At 44.0% G+C, this 16598-nt stretch overlaps 2 protein-coding genes across 2 annotated transcripts; both read right to left on the bottom strand.

The window, feature by feature from the left end:
- Window positions 1-2024: 2024 nt before the first annotated feature.
- On the bottom strand, window positions 2025-2862 carry LOC125522455 (uncharacterized). Its single transcript, XM_048687514.2, has one exon. It carries the CDS (start codon window positions 2744-2746, stop codon window positions 2255-2257), a length of 492 nt encoding a protein of 163 aa, XP_048543471.2. The 5' UTR covers window positions 2747-2862; the 3' UTR covers window positions 2025-2254.
- Window positions 2863-6568: 3706 nt separating this feature from the next.
- On the bottom strand, window positions 6569-16333 carry LOC125521202 (kinesin-like protein KIN-7D, chloroplastic). The gene is made up of 23 exons (XM_048686260.2): window positions 15899-16333; window positions 15675-15772; window positions 15232-15321; window positions 14864-14916; window positions 14493-14558; window positions 14370-14423; window positions 13459-13518; window positions 12889-12967; window positions 12234-12301; window positions 11973-12035; window positions 11693-11797; window positions 11119-11223; window positions 10930-11037; window positions 10703-10849; window positions 10379-10564; window positions 10095-10250; window positions 9365-9595; window positions 9001-9147; window positions 8806-8925; window positions 8674-8724; window positions 8054-8101; window positions 7784-7987; window positions 6569-7339 (listed from the first exon to the last, which is right to left on the bottom strand). The coding sequence occupies exons 1-23, from the start codon at window positions 16111-16113 to the stop codon at window positions 6824-6826; spliced, it is 2970 nt and encodes a 989-aa protein (XP_048542217.2). The 5' UTR covers window positions 16114-16333; the 3' UTR covers window positions 6569-6823.
- Between the last annotated feature and the right edge of the window lie 265 nt (window positions 16334-16598).

Genomic DNA, 16598 nt, shown 5'->3' with positions numbered 1-16598 from the left:
GACCTTTTATAAATCCTAGGCTCCTAGCCACCTAAAATTGCACACTAGTAAGCTTAAAGGTGCACTGTCCGAGATATTTGAAGTATGCAACTTTATTAAAATGTTGGTATTATAGTTTAAATTTTGGTTTGTAGTTATATGCAGAGTGATTGGAGCCATGAATGAGGATCAAATGCTAGAAATGAGACTGAGAGTTGATTTTTTTTTCTCCCCTGGCAACTGATAAATAGAGCTCTCTTTTTTTCCGTTTTGACAGAGGAAAGTAACAAACATTGAGATCTCGAGAACAGTGATAGATGATTCTTTCTATCTCTTGAGATGTGGTGAATGGCAAGTTGAAAAAAGATTCTAGATAACCTAAAGGGATCTTGATCTAAAAATACTCCTATATAGGACATTTTCTGGTCCTAGATCTGTAACTTTTTTGTGATGCTCCTGGCACTGTTAACCTTTCTGTTGTGCATAACTAGCGCCCATAAAGTCCACACTTCCGGAAAACCTTTAATTCCTATGGATGTAGTAACACTAATGTATGTGTACCTTTTCTGTACAATTATATGTGGTTTTGGCACAGATCAGCATAACCACAGATGGGCAGATGGACAGCCATAATAACGAAGTCAAAGATAGAAACAACCACCATAAATATGTGACCTGACTTTATCATGCTTTACGTCCAAATGTACTCCCAATTATAATTATGCCTCCTTTTGGACAGTGTATACGATAGTAGATCATATTTTCATGCCTTCTGCATCAGTTACATAATGAAAATATTGTAGTATCTTCTTGCCTTACACTCTCTCCGTCCTAAAAGGCTTGTTTTAAATTTGTCTAGATATGGATATATCTATACATGCTTTTTAAGACGGAGGTAATATAATATAAACTTATCTCAATACTATTTAATATTAGGGAGACCCACCGAAAGAAGTTAGAAAGATGCAAGAGCAACTCCAACTCGACGGTGGCGGCGGGGCTTTTCCGCCTATGGTTTGGATCCGAGGGTCCTGGGCCAGCGGCAACACGGTGCTTGGTGCACGTGTTGACGGTGGCGGCGAGAGATTCGAGTCTAGTCCCGATGGCGAGCCGATGGTCGGAGCTGCACTTGTTGCCAAAGCCGCTTTTGATGGCCAAGAATTCCCCGTTGTGCTATGATTTGGGTTACGGATTGATGAAGTTCATGATGGATCGACAGATGATATGTGGGCGGCCTCGCAAACTCGGGTGGCACAACGGGTTGTTTGCGAGTCGCATGGATCAACTGTCTTTACCGTGGGTTGTGTGCACGGTGGAGATTGAATCCTTTCTGTCACCCAAAGGCGGGTTGTTGATGGCAAGCAAGGCATGGGGCTACCAAATGGCCCTTTGAGGCTAACGCACGCGGCCTCCCATAGTGGCTGGTTAGCGGGATCCGTGAAGATCATCCGGCAATGGTGGAGGGTGTCCTCATACATAGTCGGTGGCTTCTCTTGACACTGCTCGACATCTCATGTATGTGGAAATGTTCGGTCATGTTATGATGCCTATGTCAGGGTTGTGCGAATGAGCGATTTTCGCTGTGCAGTTTCGTGGTGCCTTTTGAGCACATGCTCTCGAATTCTTGAGTGAAAACTCTGAGTCTAATCTTCATTTATTGTACATAACGGGTGTTTCCACATCATTCTCTTGTTGAAGACATTGTCCAGAGATTGCTCGTAATTTCTCTTCCGGGTGAAAACCTATGATCTAGTTTACATGGTTGGATCTTCAACGACAGCGTTTGTGCGTATTTCTCTTCTTAAGGCGTTGTTGTTCGAGAAACTCTCCAGGTGACGCTAAGGGTGGTGTTGATATTAATGGTTGTTGCATTGCGTCGTCGATCTTTTCGGCATGACTTTTGGGTGTCATGTATTTTTTTCCTTTTTAATAATTTTATTGTGTGCTACACGCCTACACATGTCTTAAAATTTTGAGATTATGTTGTTGTGAAGACCCATTGTATTTTAGGATGAAACAAGAATATATTTGCTCATTCAACCAGAGAAACAAATCCGCTTCATGTGAAATTCTTGCATCTCTAACTAAGCTGTATGAAAACCAGCAGAACCCTGCATCTAGATGTAGGGATTCATGGCATTATAAAGGCCATGCCAACCATGGCTAGCTCCTCCGACAACACAACAGAGTGGTTCATGCCAACCATGGCCCTGATCACGCAAGCAGCTCCATGCACGCCGACGCAGCCTAACTTCACGCCGTTCATCGCACCTCTTCACCGGCCGCGCAGCGGGAACAACCGCCACTCCTGGAACGAAGACTGGTACGAGACCAAGATCAGGACGAGCACGAGCACCACCGCCACGCCCCACGGCGACGAGCCGGCGTCCCACCGGCCGTACGAGGTGCCGCTCCTGTAGCACTGGTCCGACGGAGCCACCTGCTCGAGGAGGTACGCGAGTGCGCCCCCGCCTCGCCCTTGATGATCCCCGCTGGTCGCCACCCAGAGCTGCACGGCGACGATGAGCAGCAGCGGGGACAGGATGAGCAGCGGCCGGAGCTGCTGGACCATGCCCTCCACCGCCGCCTCGCACCGCGCGTACAGCGAGGTGGCGGCGAGGAGGAGGAGCGTCGCGAGCAGCAGGAAGAGGTGGAGCGGCGGGCGCGAGCCGCCGCCCCTCGCCGGCCGCTGCGCGTAGTAGAAGGGCGCGGCCGCAGGCTGGTAGGAGGAGTAGGGGCCGCCGTAGCCGTAGCCGCCGCTCGCCATCGTTCGTGTCTGCGAGAGCTAATAATCCTGGCGAAAAAGAGTTCCGATTCTTCTCTGGATCTCTGGATGAATCTGATCTGCTGGCTCCTCTTTTTCTTGCTTGCGCTGCTAATATGGTCGTGGTCGTGGAGAAGGGGCTCGTGTATATATATGGCAGGAAAAGAGATGGTATGGAAGTTGAAGGCGATATGATATGATGGGGACGCGAGAGGTAGCTTTACTTGGGATGAGAGGATTCCTTCCAAGTGATGGTATCCCTACCAAAGCGCAGCAACCGCAAATCCGTAGCGCATTGGAAAACAATTCTGCGAGGACCACATGTCATGATGGAATAAAATACTCCCTCCATTCCTTGAGAGTAAAGTGCATTCTAGGTCCTCGAACTATTTCGATGGTGTCATGTAGGTCCTCAAACTATGAAAAATGTCATCTAGGTTCTCGAAAATCTTTAAAGTGTAATAAGCGTGTGTGTATATGTGACACCTCTAAAATAGTTCAAGGACCTACGTGACACCTTTGAAATAGTTTGAGGACTAGGATAACTCACATATTGCACTTTGAGGATCTGAATAACGATTTTCACAGTTCGAGGACCTACGTGACACCTCTGAAATAGTTCGAGGACCTATGACGCACTTCACTTATCCCATAATATAAGAGTGTTTTTTGATAAAGTTTTTTTTTTCATTCCATATCATTGGTAAAGAAAACAAATCATCCCCGGAGCAAAATTTTGAACCATCACGTTCACAACGACGCCTAGACGCCGGTGCACTAGAACATGTTGCTGACGTGATAACGGCAGAAGCGGCGGCTCTGGTTGTAGGACTGAAGCTTGCTCTCTCGATTGGTCTTCACACTGTTGTCGTTCGAATGGATAATCAAGCTGTTGTGGATGCTATGAATCTCAACACAGGCTATTCTATGGTTGCTGACCCAGTACTGGAAGAATGTCGATAGTTAAGTAATGAGTTCCGGAATGTCTTTTTTGAATTTTGTAATAGAGAGTCGGATATGGTAGCTCATTCTTTAGCTCAACAGGGACGTGTTGATCCACCATCTGTGTGGTCGGACTCACCCCCTAGTTTTGTCTCTCGTTACCTTGCGGATGATGTAAGCATTATTTGATGTTAATAAAGCCAACCGTAAGGCCTTCTTGTCGGAATTTGTTTTTAAACCAGCACCTTCACAACGACGCCTAGACGTCGGTGCACTATGTCACCGCATAATCGCCATCCAACACTCTACTAACCTACTCACACAGAACTAGCCGTCAAGAGCAGAAATCATCGGAAGGGAAGAGGCCATCTTGTCGTTTGCGACGGCCATATCGGCGTTGCCTAGATGCCATTCTGCAAGGGCCCTGATCCAAAACCGGGCAATTGGTATCTCTCGGCCGATGCCTTGGTCTTGTCAAGTTGTGCCCACCCTGGCCACCTTCTTCCTTCCCGAGCTCCTCCGCAAGCAGCGCTTCCTCTACGGCACCTCCCCTTCATAGCTCGCCCATGTGTGCATAATGCCTCCCCTGAGTGCCTCTGTCTCTTGCATTGCTTCCTTCCGAGCACATTTATCTGCTGCGACATGCCGACATCTCCCTTCCCAACACCTCCTCCTCCTAAGCACCACAGATAGCAGCTGTGTCATATATGTTTGATCATCGCCATAATAGTCGCTAGTATGATGATCAACACACAAAGAACACTCTAGCAGAGCCGTCATATGCATCAAGATCGCCAAAATATATGAAGCTCTATCATAAAATGACCTCGTAGCCTCCAAATATGGAGGTTGTGGAGGCCTCGTATGGAGATCGTCGTGATGTTTACATTGCTTTTTCATGTCGCATGTATTGCAATATGACACAGAGACGGATTTTATATTTCCGCTAAGAAGTTAATGGAAATGGGCGGTTGGAAATGAACAGTTTTTTTACGCCCACTCGACCACTCCAGCCTTCACTGTCTCTGTTTGCCTGTTCCGGTCGTCAAAGTAGTTGACCCTAGGGGCCGGCGTAAATTACCGCTGCCCAACGATTATGCGAGCCAATGGAGCGGCGACGGCGTCTGCTAGGTAGTACGACGACGAGGGTCCTTGGAAAGTGTCCTCGGCGTCGCTGTCGCCCGTAGTGCCTTGCCTGTGTCATAGCCTCATAGGTGCCGCAAGTACTTTAGGTGATGGCAAAAGTCGGGGATCTTTGTCACCAGATGGGGCTTTTGAGTTTTGATGATACCTTTGGGCGGTTGATCGTGCACTCACTACGCTCACGCCTACAATTATCGTACATGGAAAAGGCGGTTATCATCCGATTTCCGTTGGTACTTCAAAGTGAGTATATTATTGCTGCTGTTGCGTAGTGTACAGACGCATACTTGCTCCACTATTATTCCTGCAATCATTTGGCGGCCTGCCCTGATCGTGGGTGAGGGGGTCGCCGGACGCACGCACATGCGCGCGGCGACCCCGCCAACTTTTCGGGGTGCATGCCGTGCATGGACGTAGTATATGCGAGCCCGCGAGAAACAGTACAAGGAACATGTTACACGGCTAGATCAGCAGAGCCTCCGTAGTTTTGTATACGCGATTTCGTGTTTCGGTTTCGCCAAGTCTGACCTGCAGGCTGCAGCTGCTCTGAAACGGACCAGTCCAAAGCCAGAGCAAATAACTTACAAACTTGCACTCCACGACACTGCAGGCTAAGTTTGAAAACCGCGGCCCTGCGGCATGTTTCACTTTCACGCACTGTTTGCGTCCCCATGACCCCCATCGACGTTGAAAAACAGAAGAAGGGAGCCACTGCATGCACCAGGCTTGACTTGCAAGCTGCCACTTCTGCCACAGTATGTACTGTAGATCAGTAGACGATGTTACAGGGCAATGTCGCTTCGCCACGCACGCACGCATGGCGGCGGCGGCGTCAACGAACCGCAGCGGCGGCACGTAAGCGCGGTGCACAAAAGCGGGACTTTCGGCGTGGCGCGGCGACCGGCGAGGGTGGCTTGTCCAGATGCGCTTGTAAAGTTGCTCTGCGCCTCGTTTCCACGACCTGGCCGGTGCCTGCCTGCCTGCCTTGCACTGCACAGGATGAAGAAGTCTGCGGTCCCTGTGATCTGACCTGACCTCACCGATGGGAGCCGTCGCCGTTGCTTTCTCTGTTCGATAACGATGGCCACCAACGGCCAGCTGCGGCTCCAGTTCGGCCGACGACCAAGGAGAGATAGCTCGCACCCGTGGCCACACGATAACCAGAAAAGTGTTTGGCAAAGGAAACGGGCCGCGTACGCTTCTTTGCGATGAACAGGAAACAAGATACTCCATACATACTCGTATGTTTGAAGTTGATTGTAAGCCACAACACTGAACGTATAACCACATTCCACGTACTACGCTACATTGCCGGTCGCCAATGACCAAAAGTTGCAGTCACCAATCAGACCCGCAATGGGAATCGAACTGAAATTTTGATTTGGGCCAGTCAATTTGGCCTGGATCAGTTTGAAGTGTTAGATGAAAAACAAACAGCCCAGATTATGCCTTCTTCCTCCATGCGTTTTCCAGATCGCATATTTTTCATGCTGCCACCGCCACGCCGTCGCGCCCTCCCCTCAACCTACCCCCACCACCGGTCTTGCCGCCGCCCACGGCCATCCCTCTAGCCCCGCCAACGTCCATTTTTTTCCTTCGGCAAAGCCCCACCCTAAGCCCTAAGATAGAAAATGGGATGATGACGGCGAGCCTTTTCTTTCTCTCAGGCAAGGCCCTTCCTTCTCCTTCATTCAAAATCAACTGACTCGAATTTGAAATTCAGCTGACTGACATTGTAGCTAAAGTGCAATACAATCATCACAGCATAGGCATAAAACCTGCATCACGATACCCACTGATTTGCACTAAAAACGAGTATTCCACAAATATACAAACTCATTCACACCATGGTACAGGTACAGTTCTCTTGCACACAAAACCCCCACAACCTGCAAGCACAACACACGTACCGAAGATCGGGTGATCATATATATACAAACGACTATCGCTACCATCATCAATTGGATAATCTCGAGGGTCGTGGCTTGTGGTCCACTATACAATCGTGTGTATGGCATCTGAATCATCTTCGCAATTTCCCTCAGCCTTCCTCAGTTTCGCCACCAGGGTCCATATATTTGCGAGCTCGCCCTCCAGGAACGCCTCCTTCTGCTTCGACTCCTCGATTTTCTTCTGAAGTTCAGCTTCTCTCTGGTCCTTCTCCGCGAGCATGGCCTCCAGAGCTTGCTCCCTCTGGCTGCTTGAGTTCGTGTCCCTTTTACCACCCGGTTCGTGCCGTTCGATGTGGCCGCCCTTTCGAGCTGCCTTCGGGCTATGGCTTGCTCTTCGTGGAGTCGAGTTTCTCGCCGACTCCAACTCGCCGGCGAGCTTCTCGTTCTGCTTGACGAGCTTGGTGACTTCTTCAGAAAGTGCTCTCAGTTCCACACCCGCGGCTGAGGCCAGGCCCTTGGCGTACGTGCTTTCCTCCAGAAGTTCCTGGTTACGGGCCTCTAGCTGAGCTTTGGCTTCAGTCAGTTCGCACAATCTCTGCTTCAGTTCGCCGATCTCTGACTGAAGAGGAATACAAGTAACATAAGAGCACCATATATACTTTTGGTCCCCAATCACATAAACTAGCTAAATGAGTAACGTATAAACTAAAAAGAGGTAATGTGCCGTATTAGATAAATGGAAGAGCAGCATCCGCGACAGGCTAATTGTGTGATGCCCTGTTTTGAAGCACTAATTTGCAGGATTATATTGGATTTGAAGAAAACTAAAAACTGTATTGCTAATTAGCAATAACTAAGGACATGACAAGTGTACGTGCAGTATCATGACAAGCAAAGGGCAAAAGGTATAATGTCATCTAGGCCAATCTTATCATCAGATGCATGACAAACAGAATACATGTGCCAAGCACCGGGCTATATAGGCTTCAGTTCAGAGGATAGGAAAACTGGACTTGCATCTGAACGGAAGGATGATGGACCAGAGTGTAGAGACAAGCCAAACCTGTGATGTGTTTTCCAGTGGCTTTTCAGACACATCACTGGATAATGGATTATCATTATGAACTTGCGATCCAACGTCATGGCCGATGCCTGTTTGCTGCTGCAATCTGATTCTTTCTGGTAAAAACTCGTCAATTTGAAGAGCTTGGACGATCTGTTCTTTCAAGTAAACAACCGTTTCTCGCAACTCTTCACATTCGATTGCCTGATAAAGAAAACTTGTAAGTTACAAACTTTTGCGCTTATTTCTAAACATATAATCAAATATAACCTTTTTCTCTAGCTGGTCTTCCAGTATCCTGTTATCTGCTGTTTTCACCTGCAGTACATACAGAAAATGACCTTGCAATAACTGAAAGAAACTTATAGCAGCACATTCAACATACAAACTTTTTTTGTTACCAGCCATACAGTTCAATAAGAGAGGATGAGCATATAGCAGGCCAACTTGGGTAAACAAAGGGGTGCTCTCTTGTGAAGGAAATACAGTTTTGGGTGAGAGAACACCAGTACATAACTGAAAATTTGGAATCGCTGCATCAAAATTTCTAGTTTCAGTGCTCCTTCCCAACAATACTACACCAATTCAAAACGCAATGGATTCAGTATGGTTTTACTACAGAAATTCGGAATACTTTGGTTTTCATGTATGTGTCCCCTCTTTTGGAGTATATGCTAATGTGGACAATTTTGTACCTGACAATTGCAATTTGTAGTTTCAAATACCTTAACTTTAGTGCTCATTCCATTTTTCTGATAAAAAGCTGAAATAGCTCTTTTCGAGAGAGGGTTGAGCTTCATCAAACAGTATTCATAACATGCAGCAAAACTGGTCACATTTGTATTAAGAAGAGAATAAAAGAGGAAAGATTCAGTAGAACGCCTCCATACCTCAAGTTGAAAGGCCTTCTCATTGAGTTGCTTAAGTATCTTAGTGTAATACTGAAGACAATGAAATAGTCTGTTATGTATGCATATCAAAAGAGCAAGATCAAAACCGCATATAGTGCACATAAACATTACCGATGAAAGTTTTGAAGTGTCAAGCTTTTCTTGACTGTCTAACACTGAATGAACATTTTGATTTTCCAAAGATATTATCTGCCGCTTGCATTTAATCTCATCATTGGCCATCTTTTCCATCTTCAGACAAAGGCACAATTTTGAAGAACAAGTGTGCTAATAAAATAGCGAAAAGTGTACCAGGGAGAGGTTTACCTCAATCTGTTTGTTCATTCCGCTTATTCCAGCTTCCTCTGTGAGGTGCTTTACAACGTTTGCGTGGAGCACAGCCTCCCCTGACGAAATCTTTAACTGCTCCCTCAGTAGATCAACATCATCTAAGATTTCACTTTTTCTGCTGACCTGAGCCATACAATAGAGCAGATTATGTGAAACGATAACATGCTTTTAGGCTATCTACGCACGCTTGCACTAGACTACTTATATCAATTACTTGCTTTGATTCCCAGTCTGCTAAAGTTCATCTTCTGTATTTCTCCTACTTTTTCGTTTTGTGTTTAGAAATGCAACCCATTTTGTTTGTCTAAATGGAATGCAAACAAAGGGAAAATGTGCTCACACTTTGTACGGACAGTATTTCTTCTACAGGAGAGCTGTCAGAAGGAATTCCAAGATCAACGCTCAAAAAATCAGCTGGTACATTCTCATCAAGCATAGAATTCCACGTCCTCTGTTCTGATAGAAAATTAATCCCATCCTCCAGACGTGTTGGAGGAGCAGTGAATGATTTGGTCAAACTAGATTTACCACCATCAGAACATGCCAGGGTAGCAGAACCACTATCACGCTTCTGCATACAGTTAAAATATAAAGATCAGAGTGAAGGAGAACTCTGACAAAGCAGATGGGTCATTCGTTCTGGCTTGGCTCCGGAAAAAGAACTATAACCTTATCCATACTAAAAAGTTTCTCACGGAATCTGAGATGACACATATACGGCCACGCACATCATGTTGTGATGCACTACATCTATACACCACATTGTCTAAACTAACCATTCTTATGAGGCCATATGGCTTGATATAAGCTGGGTTCTGACATGTAATATCAGAAGGAAAACACAACTGTTCACCATGCTAAATACTCCCTCCGTTCCCAAATATTTGTCTTTCTAAACATTTCAACAAGTGACTACATACGAAGCAAAATGAGTTAATCTGCACTCTAAGATATGTCTACATACATCCGTATGTTGTATCCATTTGAAATGTCTAGAAAGACAAATATTTGGGAACGGAGGGAGTATAATGTTTAAATACAGTTAATTAAAAAGTATCTGATTTGTGTACCCGAAGTTTGAACCAGTTAAGGAGTCCTTTACGACTTTGCTTCTCCTCCTTAGGAGACATTTCAAGTGCTTCACCAAATCCTTCCATCAGCATAACCAGCTCATTTCTATAGTTATTCATGACAATATCTCGCCTTCTATGCGGGAGATATGCCAGCTGCAATTTTAGCAGACAAACTTTAGAAAAATAAAGGCATTACAACTAATGAAAAAGACATCATGGTAAAAGATAAATGCAAGCTGATTGAATTATATTATTTTGTAACATTATCTGAATATTCAAACCTCTCCTTCACCAAAAGAATGTCTGCGCCTTGTGCCAGGATGTTGAGATGATCTAGTAGTCTGGGTTGCTCTGGTGGAAACCAGGATTAGTTTTGTTAGACGCTGTATCCTGCCAAGCAAAGCAGCTTTGGCTTCTTCTTCTTCTTGTTCCAGTCTAGATTGAAGCTTGACATTACCATCTTCTAGCTTTTCATGTGATGAATAAGTAGTTACGAACTTAGAATCCATCAGTGATGCACCGAAATATTTCCTTCAAACATGATAAATAAAGTGAAAGACAACAAATCCATAAAGCACTAAATGAGACAATAAAAAAAGTATCACCTTCTGTTTCCAAAGAATGATATTATCTTCTGTGACATCTTTCAAAGGAGTGGCAGTAAAGATCCCTCTTTTCAGTTGTTCTAGCTCTTCCCTTAGTTGACGAATTTCACTTTGGTACTTCTTTATTAGAGATTTCTCATCAATAATCTGAAAACCATGAATACAGTTACAAAAGAAGTCAGAGATAAACACATAAGGCGGAGAATCTGTTAAGCAAGCATGTCCACCTTGTTTTGTAATGCTTGGATCTCAATGTGCTTTGATCGGTGGGCAAATTTTAACGTGTTATGAGTTTCTTCAGAGTTGCTCGATGCTGGAGTAACCGTGCAAATCAGCTGCACAAAATCAATACACAAATGATTGCGATACCAAAAATGAAAGAATATAACTTTTAAGCAGTATCCTGAAGAACTCACAGAAACACGTCCTTGGCCACTCAAGGATGACTGCAGCAAACGTGTTAATTTTGAGTTCCGGAATGGAACATGAGTAGCTTTTCCGTCAGTCAGTTTTGATATCACCTGGAATATCCACAAAAAATTATGTTAGATAAGAAACTAAGAAAGTACAACTAATCCTCATGACTTGACCAGCTTCTGCCCTAAATCACTAGGAAAAATTATAAACAATAAATAAATAAATACACATGGAATGGAATAATAGTGGTTCTGCTAAATTTTTAATACACTGTCTTGTTTTTCCGTGATGTTGTTACTAATACACTGTGCACATTGAACCCTTTCTAATTTTCTTACAAATGCCTCTAGAAAGTGAAATAACTAACCGACATCAGGGATGTAGAGCTGTGGCATTGGGAGCATAGACAGGGTTTAGGCTATAAAATCCCAAAGCCACGGTCTACACACACAATGCGCAGGCAACAACATATATAAGTTTATAGAATTTTAGTATCATGAGCATAACATGTTTATAGCTCTATATTAGGAAAGATTCTTGTCATCAAATTGTGATTACAGGACCGAGGCCCACCGTTCCAAGAGTCAGCAGACTTTTATTGATATAAGACCCTTCCTTCCGGCGTGCTCCTGTTGTTTCAGCCCTTGAACTCTCTGAACCTGCCAGATCGATGAGGTTCTGCAAATGAGTGACAAAACTAAGAAATGATTATGTTTTGGGTGCATGAATGCACATAATGTTCAGATGCTGCAATAAATGGACACAAGTGCATATGGAGCGTGCATATAGATATGTACAATTAATTAGAGTAATGAGAGTGATTGTGAACAGGAGGGGGGGGGGGGGATCTCACCAGCTGCGAAAAAGTAACCGTTTCTCCTTCATTAGACTCACAGAAGGGGCTGCTCTCTACTGTCTGTGTGAAACAATAAATTGAAAAGTTATAGAAGATGTATGCCGAAAGAAATATGTTAAAGACTTCCATGTAACTACACATATTATGACAAAAATATCACAAAATTACATTGAAAAAGGTTTGCACGGAGCGCACATTCTTTGACGTGCCTACTGCAGAATCATTAGTTTATGAACATAAAGAAATCACTTGTATTACCAGTGTGAAAATTGTGTGGCTTCTGCTACTTAGAAGATTAAAGTTAGTGGATCCAACATGCCTATGCTCTGAAAAAAATAGAACACAGTAAAGTCATAAGTACATTGTTCCGCATGTGCATTTCACCCTAAGAACAGCAGTAAACGAAGTCCGAGGAGCCGTATACCAACAAGTGCAATTTGTGTGTTTATCATAGTGCATTTTTCAATTAACCTGGATTATATGTTTGCAGTAAATTATTTGGGATACCATCTAGTAAGTCAAGGCAACATATACTGTTTATCCAAAATATAAAATGAACAAGTGACATGTTTGCAATCTGTATATATAAATATACTCATTCTTCTGTCGATGTGTTGATATATGGCGAACTAGACATGTGCAGATGTGCTATATCAGCAATCCACGGGTATTCTACAGTAGCTAGAAAGAAATATCCAAATGGCTGTGTTCCCTTATGAAGTATCATCAGATTTACTTTTATACAAAATTTAACATCGTTACATGATAGTTTGTTCCAGGCATATTAACGAAAGACTATTAGATAAGAATTATCCTCATAACTACTGTCGACTCATAGTGATATCCTGATATTCTTCATACAACCTTGCTGGTAAAGGTACATCAAAGAAACAACAAAATAAATAAAAGGAACCTTCTCCGGCTGCAATAAGGGACAAAACATGGGTAGGAGATAACACTACTTCTTCCTTTATGCCCTCAACAAATGTTCCCTGTGAGAATGAACTATAATCAAGAAAATACGGTAATATAGTTCAAGACAGTCACGTGCTGCATATGCTGTAAGCAATTGGCATTTTATGTGTGATTGCCCGTGTTATAAGATTTCAAAATAATGTCATCATGTTCCTGCATCATCCATCAAGCAGTTTTCATATGTTGGGAAAAAACACTCCAGGAAGTACACGAATTTGTGGTCTAAATTAACTTAAATGTTTGAGTAGGAAAACGATGACCTGTACTTAGACCAATACTTAGCAACCTGCATTCTTGTGTACCATGGACAACACTATATGGAGACAATCAACCAGTAATAGTCCTCAAGAAAGTTCAGTGTTCAGTTAGTTAAATTAACTTTTAGAAGCAGTAAAAAAATATTTCAGAAGAATTATCTCAGTAACTTTTAAAATTTACTAGTTAACTAGAAAAGTACACAGATTGTGTGATAGAGACACCTGTTACTTGAAAAAGAGATGTTTCAAACCTGAAGATCCTCCCTAATTCGTAAATTCTTCCCTGCAGGATTTAGGAGATCGTTCACAACCTATAAAGGTTGAGGCTCCCAATTAATACAAGATAGAAAATTATTATAGAAAAATGCACATTTAGTTGACTGTTCAGAATGAGTCACTCAGTTCAAAATAAATATTATGGAGAAATTATTTCAGAAAAACCATGTTCCTAGATAATAAATGTGTAACTCCCCAGGGTACGTGCAAAAAAGTAAGAAAACCAGGTAGGCATAAAAAGGTAAGTTTTACACTTGCATCAACCAATTTCTGTCTTTCAGGAACTACTCTTTATTGGTAACTTGCCAAAGTTATTGTTACAAAAATGGATTATAGTATCACTCAGGATCCAGACGACATGGTTATGTTGGTTTTCTCTTTTTGTAATTTACTCTTCAGCGGTTGGCTTGATAATAAATAAAAGGGCCCAGATTATAGCCTATAGGAAACTAAAAGTTGAGCTTCATCCTCATCTTAGCTTAATGACCACCGTTGGGCCTAAATGAGACTTAGCATTACTGATCAGTGCATAACTACACTAATACCGGCTCGACTACTATGATTTGTGTATATCATTAACAAACCTCTTTCACATGCTTCCTAGTACTATTAGCATGTTTCTATTCCAGGCTAAGCTATAAGCAAGAAGCAAAATAAATACTGTGTTAAGAACCCAGGAAAAAAACTGCATTTACATGTGTGACGTTCATGCCCATCGCTTTAAGGTTATCTAAACTGAAGTTTGTTACATCTTACTGTGACATAGAAACACTGGTTAGCTGCGGGTGTTATGAAAACAATCAGGGAGTACAAACCAACCTAGGTGCTGACTAGAATTAAATTTATCAAGGCTGCACAATGAAATGCAGAATTGGGAACAACCAACCTCGTTATAAATTTCCAGGTATGATACACGAAGAAGAAACTCCCGATTCAGGGTCTACAAAGTAAAACCAAATCAATACAATGATTTGGTCGAATCATCATAGGGTATGGATTCGAGTAGTACCTCTTGTATTATGCCAAACGCATCTTTCACGGCCAAAGGTATAATCCCTGGGGATCTTTGATCTCCCTGCTTGTAGCGCAGCGCAAGTGTATGTGAAGAAATCAAAAATGTTTGGCATATACACATTATAGTTTAATGTTTGTATAGAGAAAAGGGCATACATGGTTATCATCACTAGTTATAATGAAAACTGAAAACAAAATGCTATGTTACACATCTGATGATTAGAAGAACAAACTCTACATCTCAGCAAAAGGTGTATGTCAAACAATTCGGGCTGCATAGCATTGCCCAAGCACAAGACTGGGATTCCATGAATTTTTGAGGAAGGATGGTATCTAAAACAAGCTTCTTGCTACAAATGTACGTACATGCATCGTGTGTGTCTTCCCACTGCTTGTAACCCCATATGCAAATATTGTACCTGACAGAGTGACAGTGAAAACAAAAGGGAAGTTTATCATTCCTCCCCAGCAATTGAGAGCAGTAATTGTGTAATGGCATCCTAAGTTCACCACTGAAGACTAATATGAATAAATGAACTTTCACATGAATCAGTAATTTATTGAGTTCAACCTGACAGACTACAGTGATGCTCATAAATTACCCCAAAGCAATTTTGCATTCAGATAAACTAGTGCAACATTTAACAAATTACCAAGAGAACACCAATATGTAGCCCAACAAGAATCCTTTACAAAACAGAAAGCAGAGGAACAAGAGTATACATGATCAGTACCATTTATTCCTTGCATGGCACCACTGACAACATGTTGAGCCGCAACATCATATACCTGTTGTGTTGTCGTAGTTGGTCCAAACACACGATCTGGTTGTAAAACCTCCCATTAGCCACTTAGAAAAGAAATTTGAAATTGACAACGGAACTTTGTTGTTGTCACTTATGAATACGGCTTCGGTACTGACTTCAAGAAGAAACATTTGATGATTCCATTGAATACTCTGCCTACACAGTTATATATCAACATTGCTGTATAATTTATCTATTGTGTTACGCTGTTACTCCAGCTGTCTAGCATATATGCAGAGCACCAGAATTGTGTCATTGTTCAGAAGGTAGCAATTATTGTTCTGTTACTGCTTGCCGTCCGCAAGCGTTCCACTGATTCTCCGACACTTCAAATTCAGTGAGTCTCGTCATCAATCACTCAGTTTACATACCATAGGCATAGGCGATGTTGGGATTGTGCTCGCTCCGCACGATGGTCTCGCCGTCCGCGTACCACGCGATCTCCTCCCCCTGCCGAATCTCCCGCGAACTTCCACACACACACACACACACACACACACACACACACAAACAAAACCACCAGCAGGGTCACTCCACATTGCCCGAATCCAAAACCCAGCCAAACCACGTACGCGGTGGTGCAGCCGAAGCAAACCTGAGCGGCCGGAAGCGGACGGTGGCGGTGACGCTCTCCTTGGCCGACGGCGCCTCCCCGGCCCCCGGCTCGTCGAACGCCTCGGGCGAGAACTCCACCGCGAACCGCGACCGGGGCGTCGCGGTGGTGTACGTCGGCGAGTCCGACTGAGCCCCATCCCGCCCCGCCGCCGCCGCGGCCGCCCCACGGGAGGCATTCCGGCGCGGCGACGCCATGGCCGCCACCACCGCAGACGCGCGGGCTCGGGCCTAGCGGCGCGTGCGAATGGGAGTCGCCATTGGCGCTGGCGCAACCGGCATTGGATCTATGCGGCCGTGCGGGAGGGGAGGCGAGGCGAGGCCGCGCGCGCGCGCGGTTTGGCTTGGCCTTTTGGCCGTGGCGTGGCCGTGGGGCGTGATACGGTTTGGTTCGCTTGGCTTTGAAGCGATGCGGGGGAGCAGGTAAAAAGGATTGATTTCTCGAAGGGAAACGGGCGAAAAGGTGAAAAAGACGGCCACCTTTTGGTTGAATTTCCAACCCACTTTTGCAAATTTTAATTGCGCGTTGGTTACTCGATGCAATGTGTGCCTTTTCTTCTAAAATCACAGTTTTTTTTCTTTTGTTGAGGGAAGCTAAAAATCGCGGCTAATGTGGGATCATGAACTGAGGATGGTTAGATCGACGATCCCCGTGATGAAGAGTGTTGCTACACGTACGATGA

This window comes from Triticum urartu, chromosome 7A (assembly GCF_056163025.1).
Source record: "Triticum urartu cultivar PI428250 chromosome 7A, HENAU_Tu73, whole genome shotgun sequence".
Classification (NCBI taxonomy): domain Eukaryota; kingdom Viridiplantae; phylum Streptophyta; class Magnoliopsida; order Poales; family Poaceae; genus Triticum; species Triticum urartu.
The sequence above is the reverse complement of the archived record's forward strand: the minus strand, read 5'-3'. Positions and strand labels throughout refer to the sequence as shown.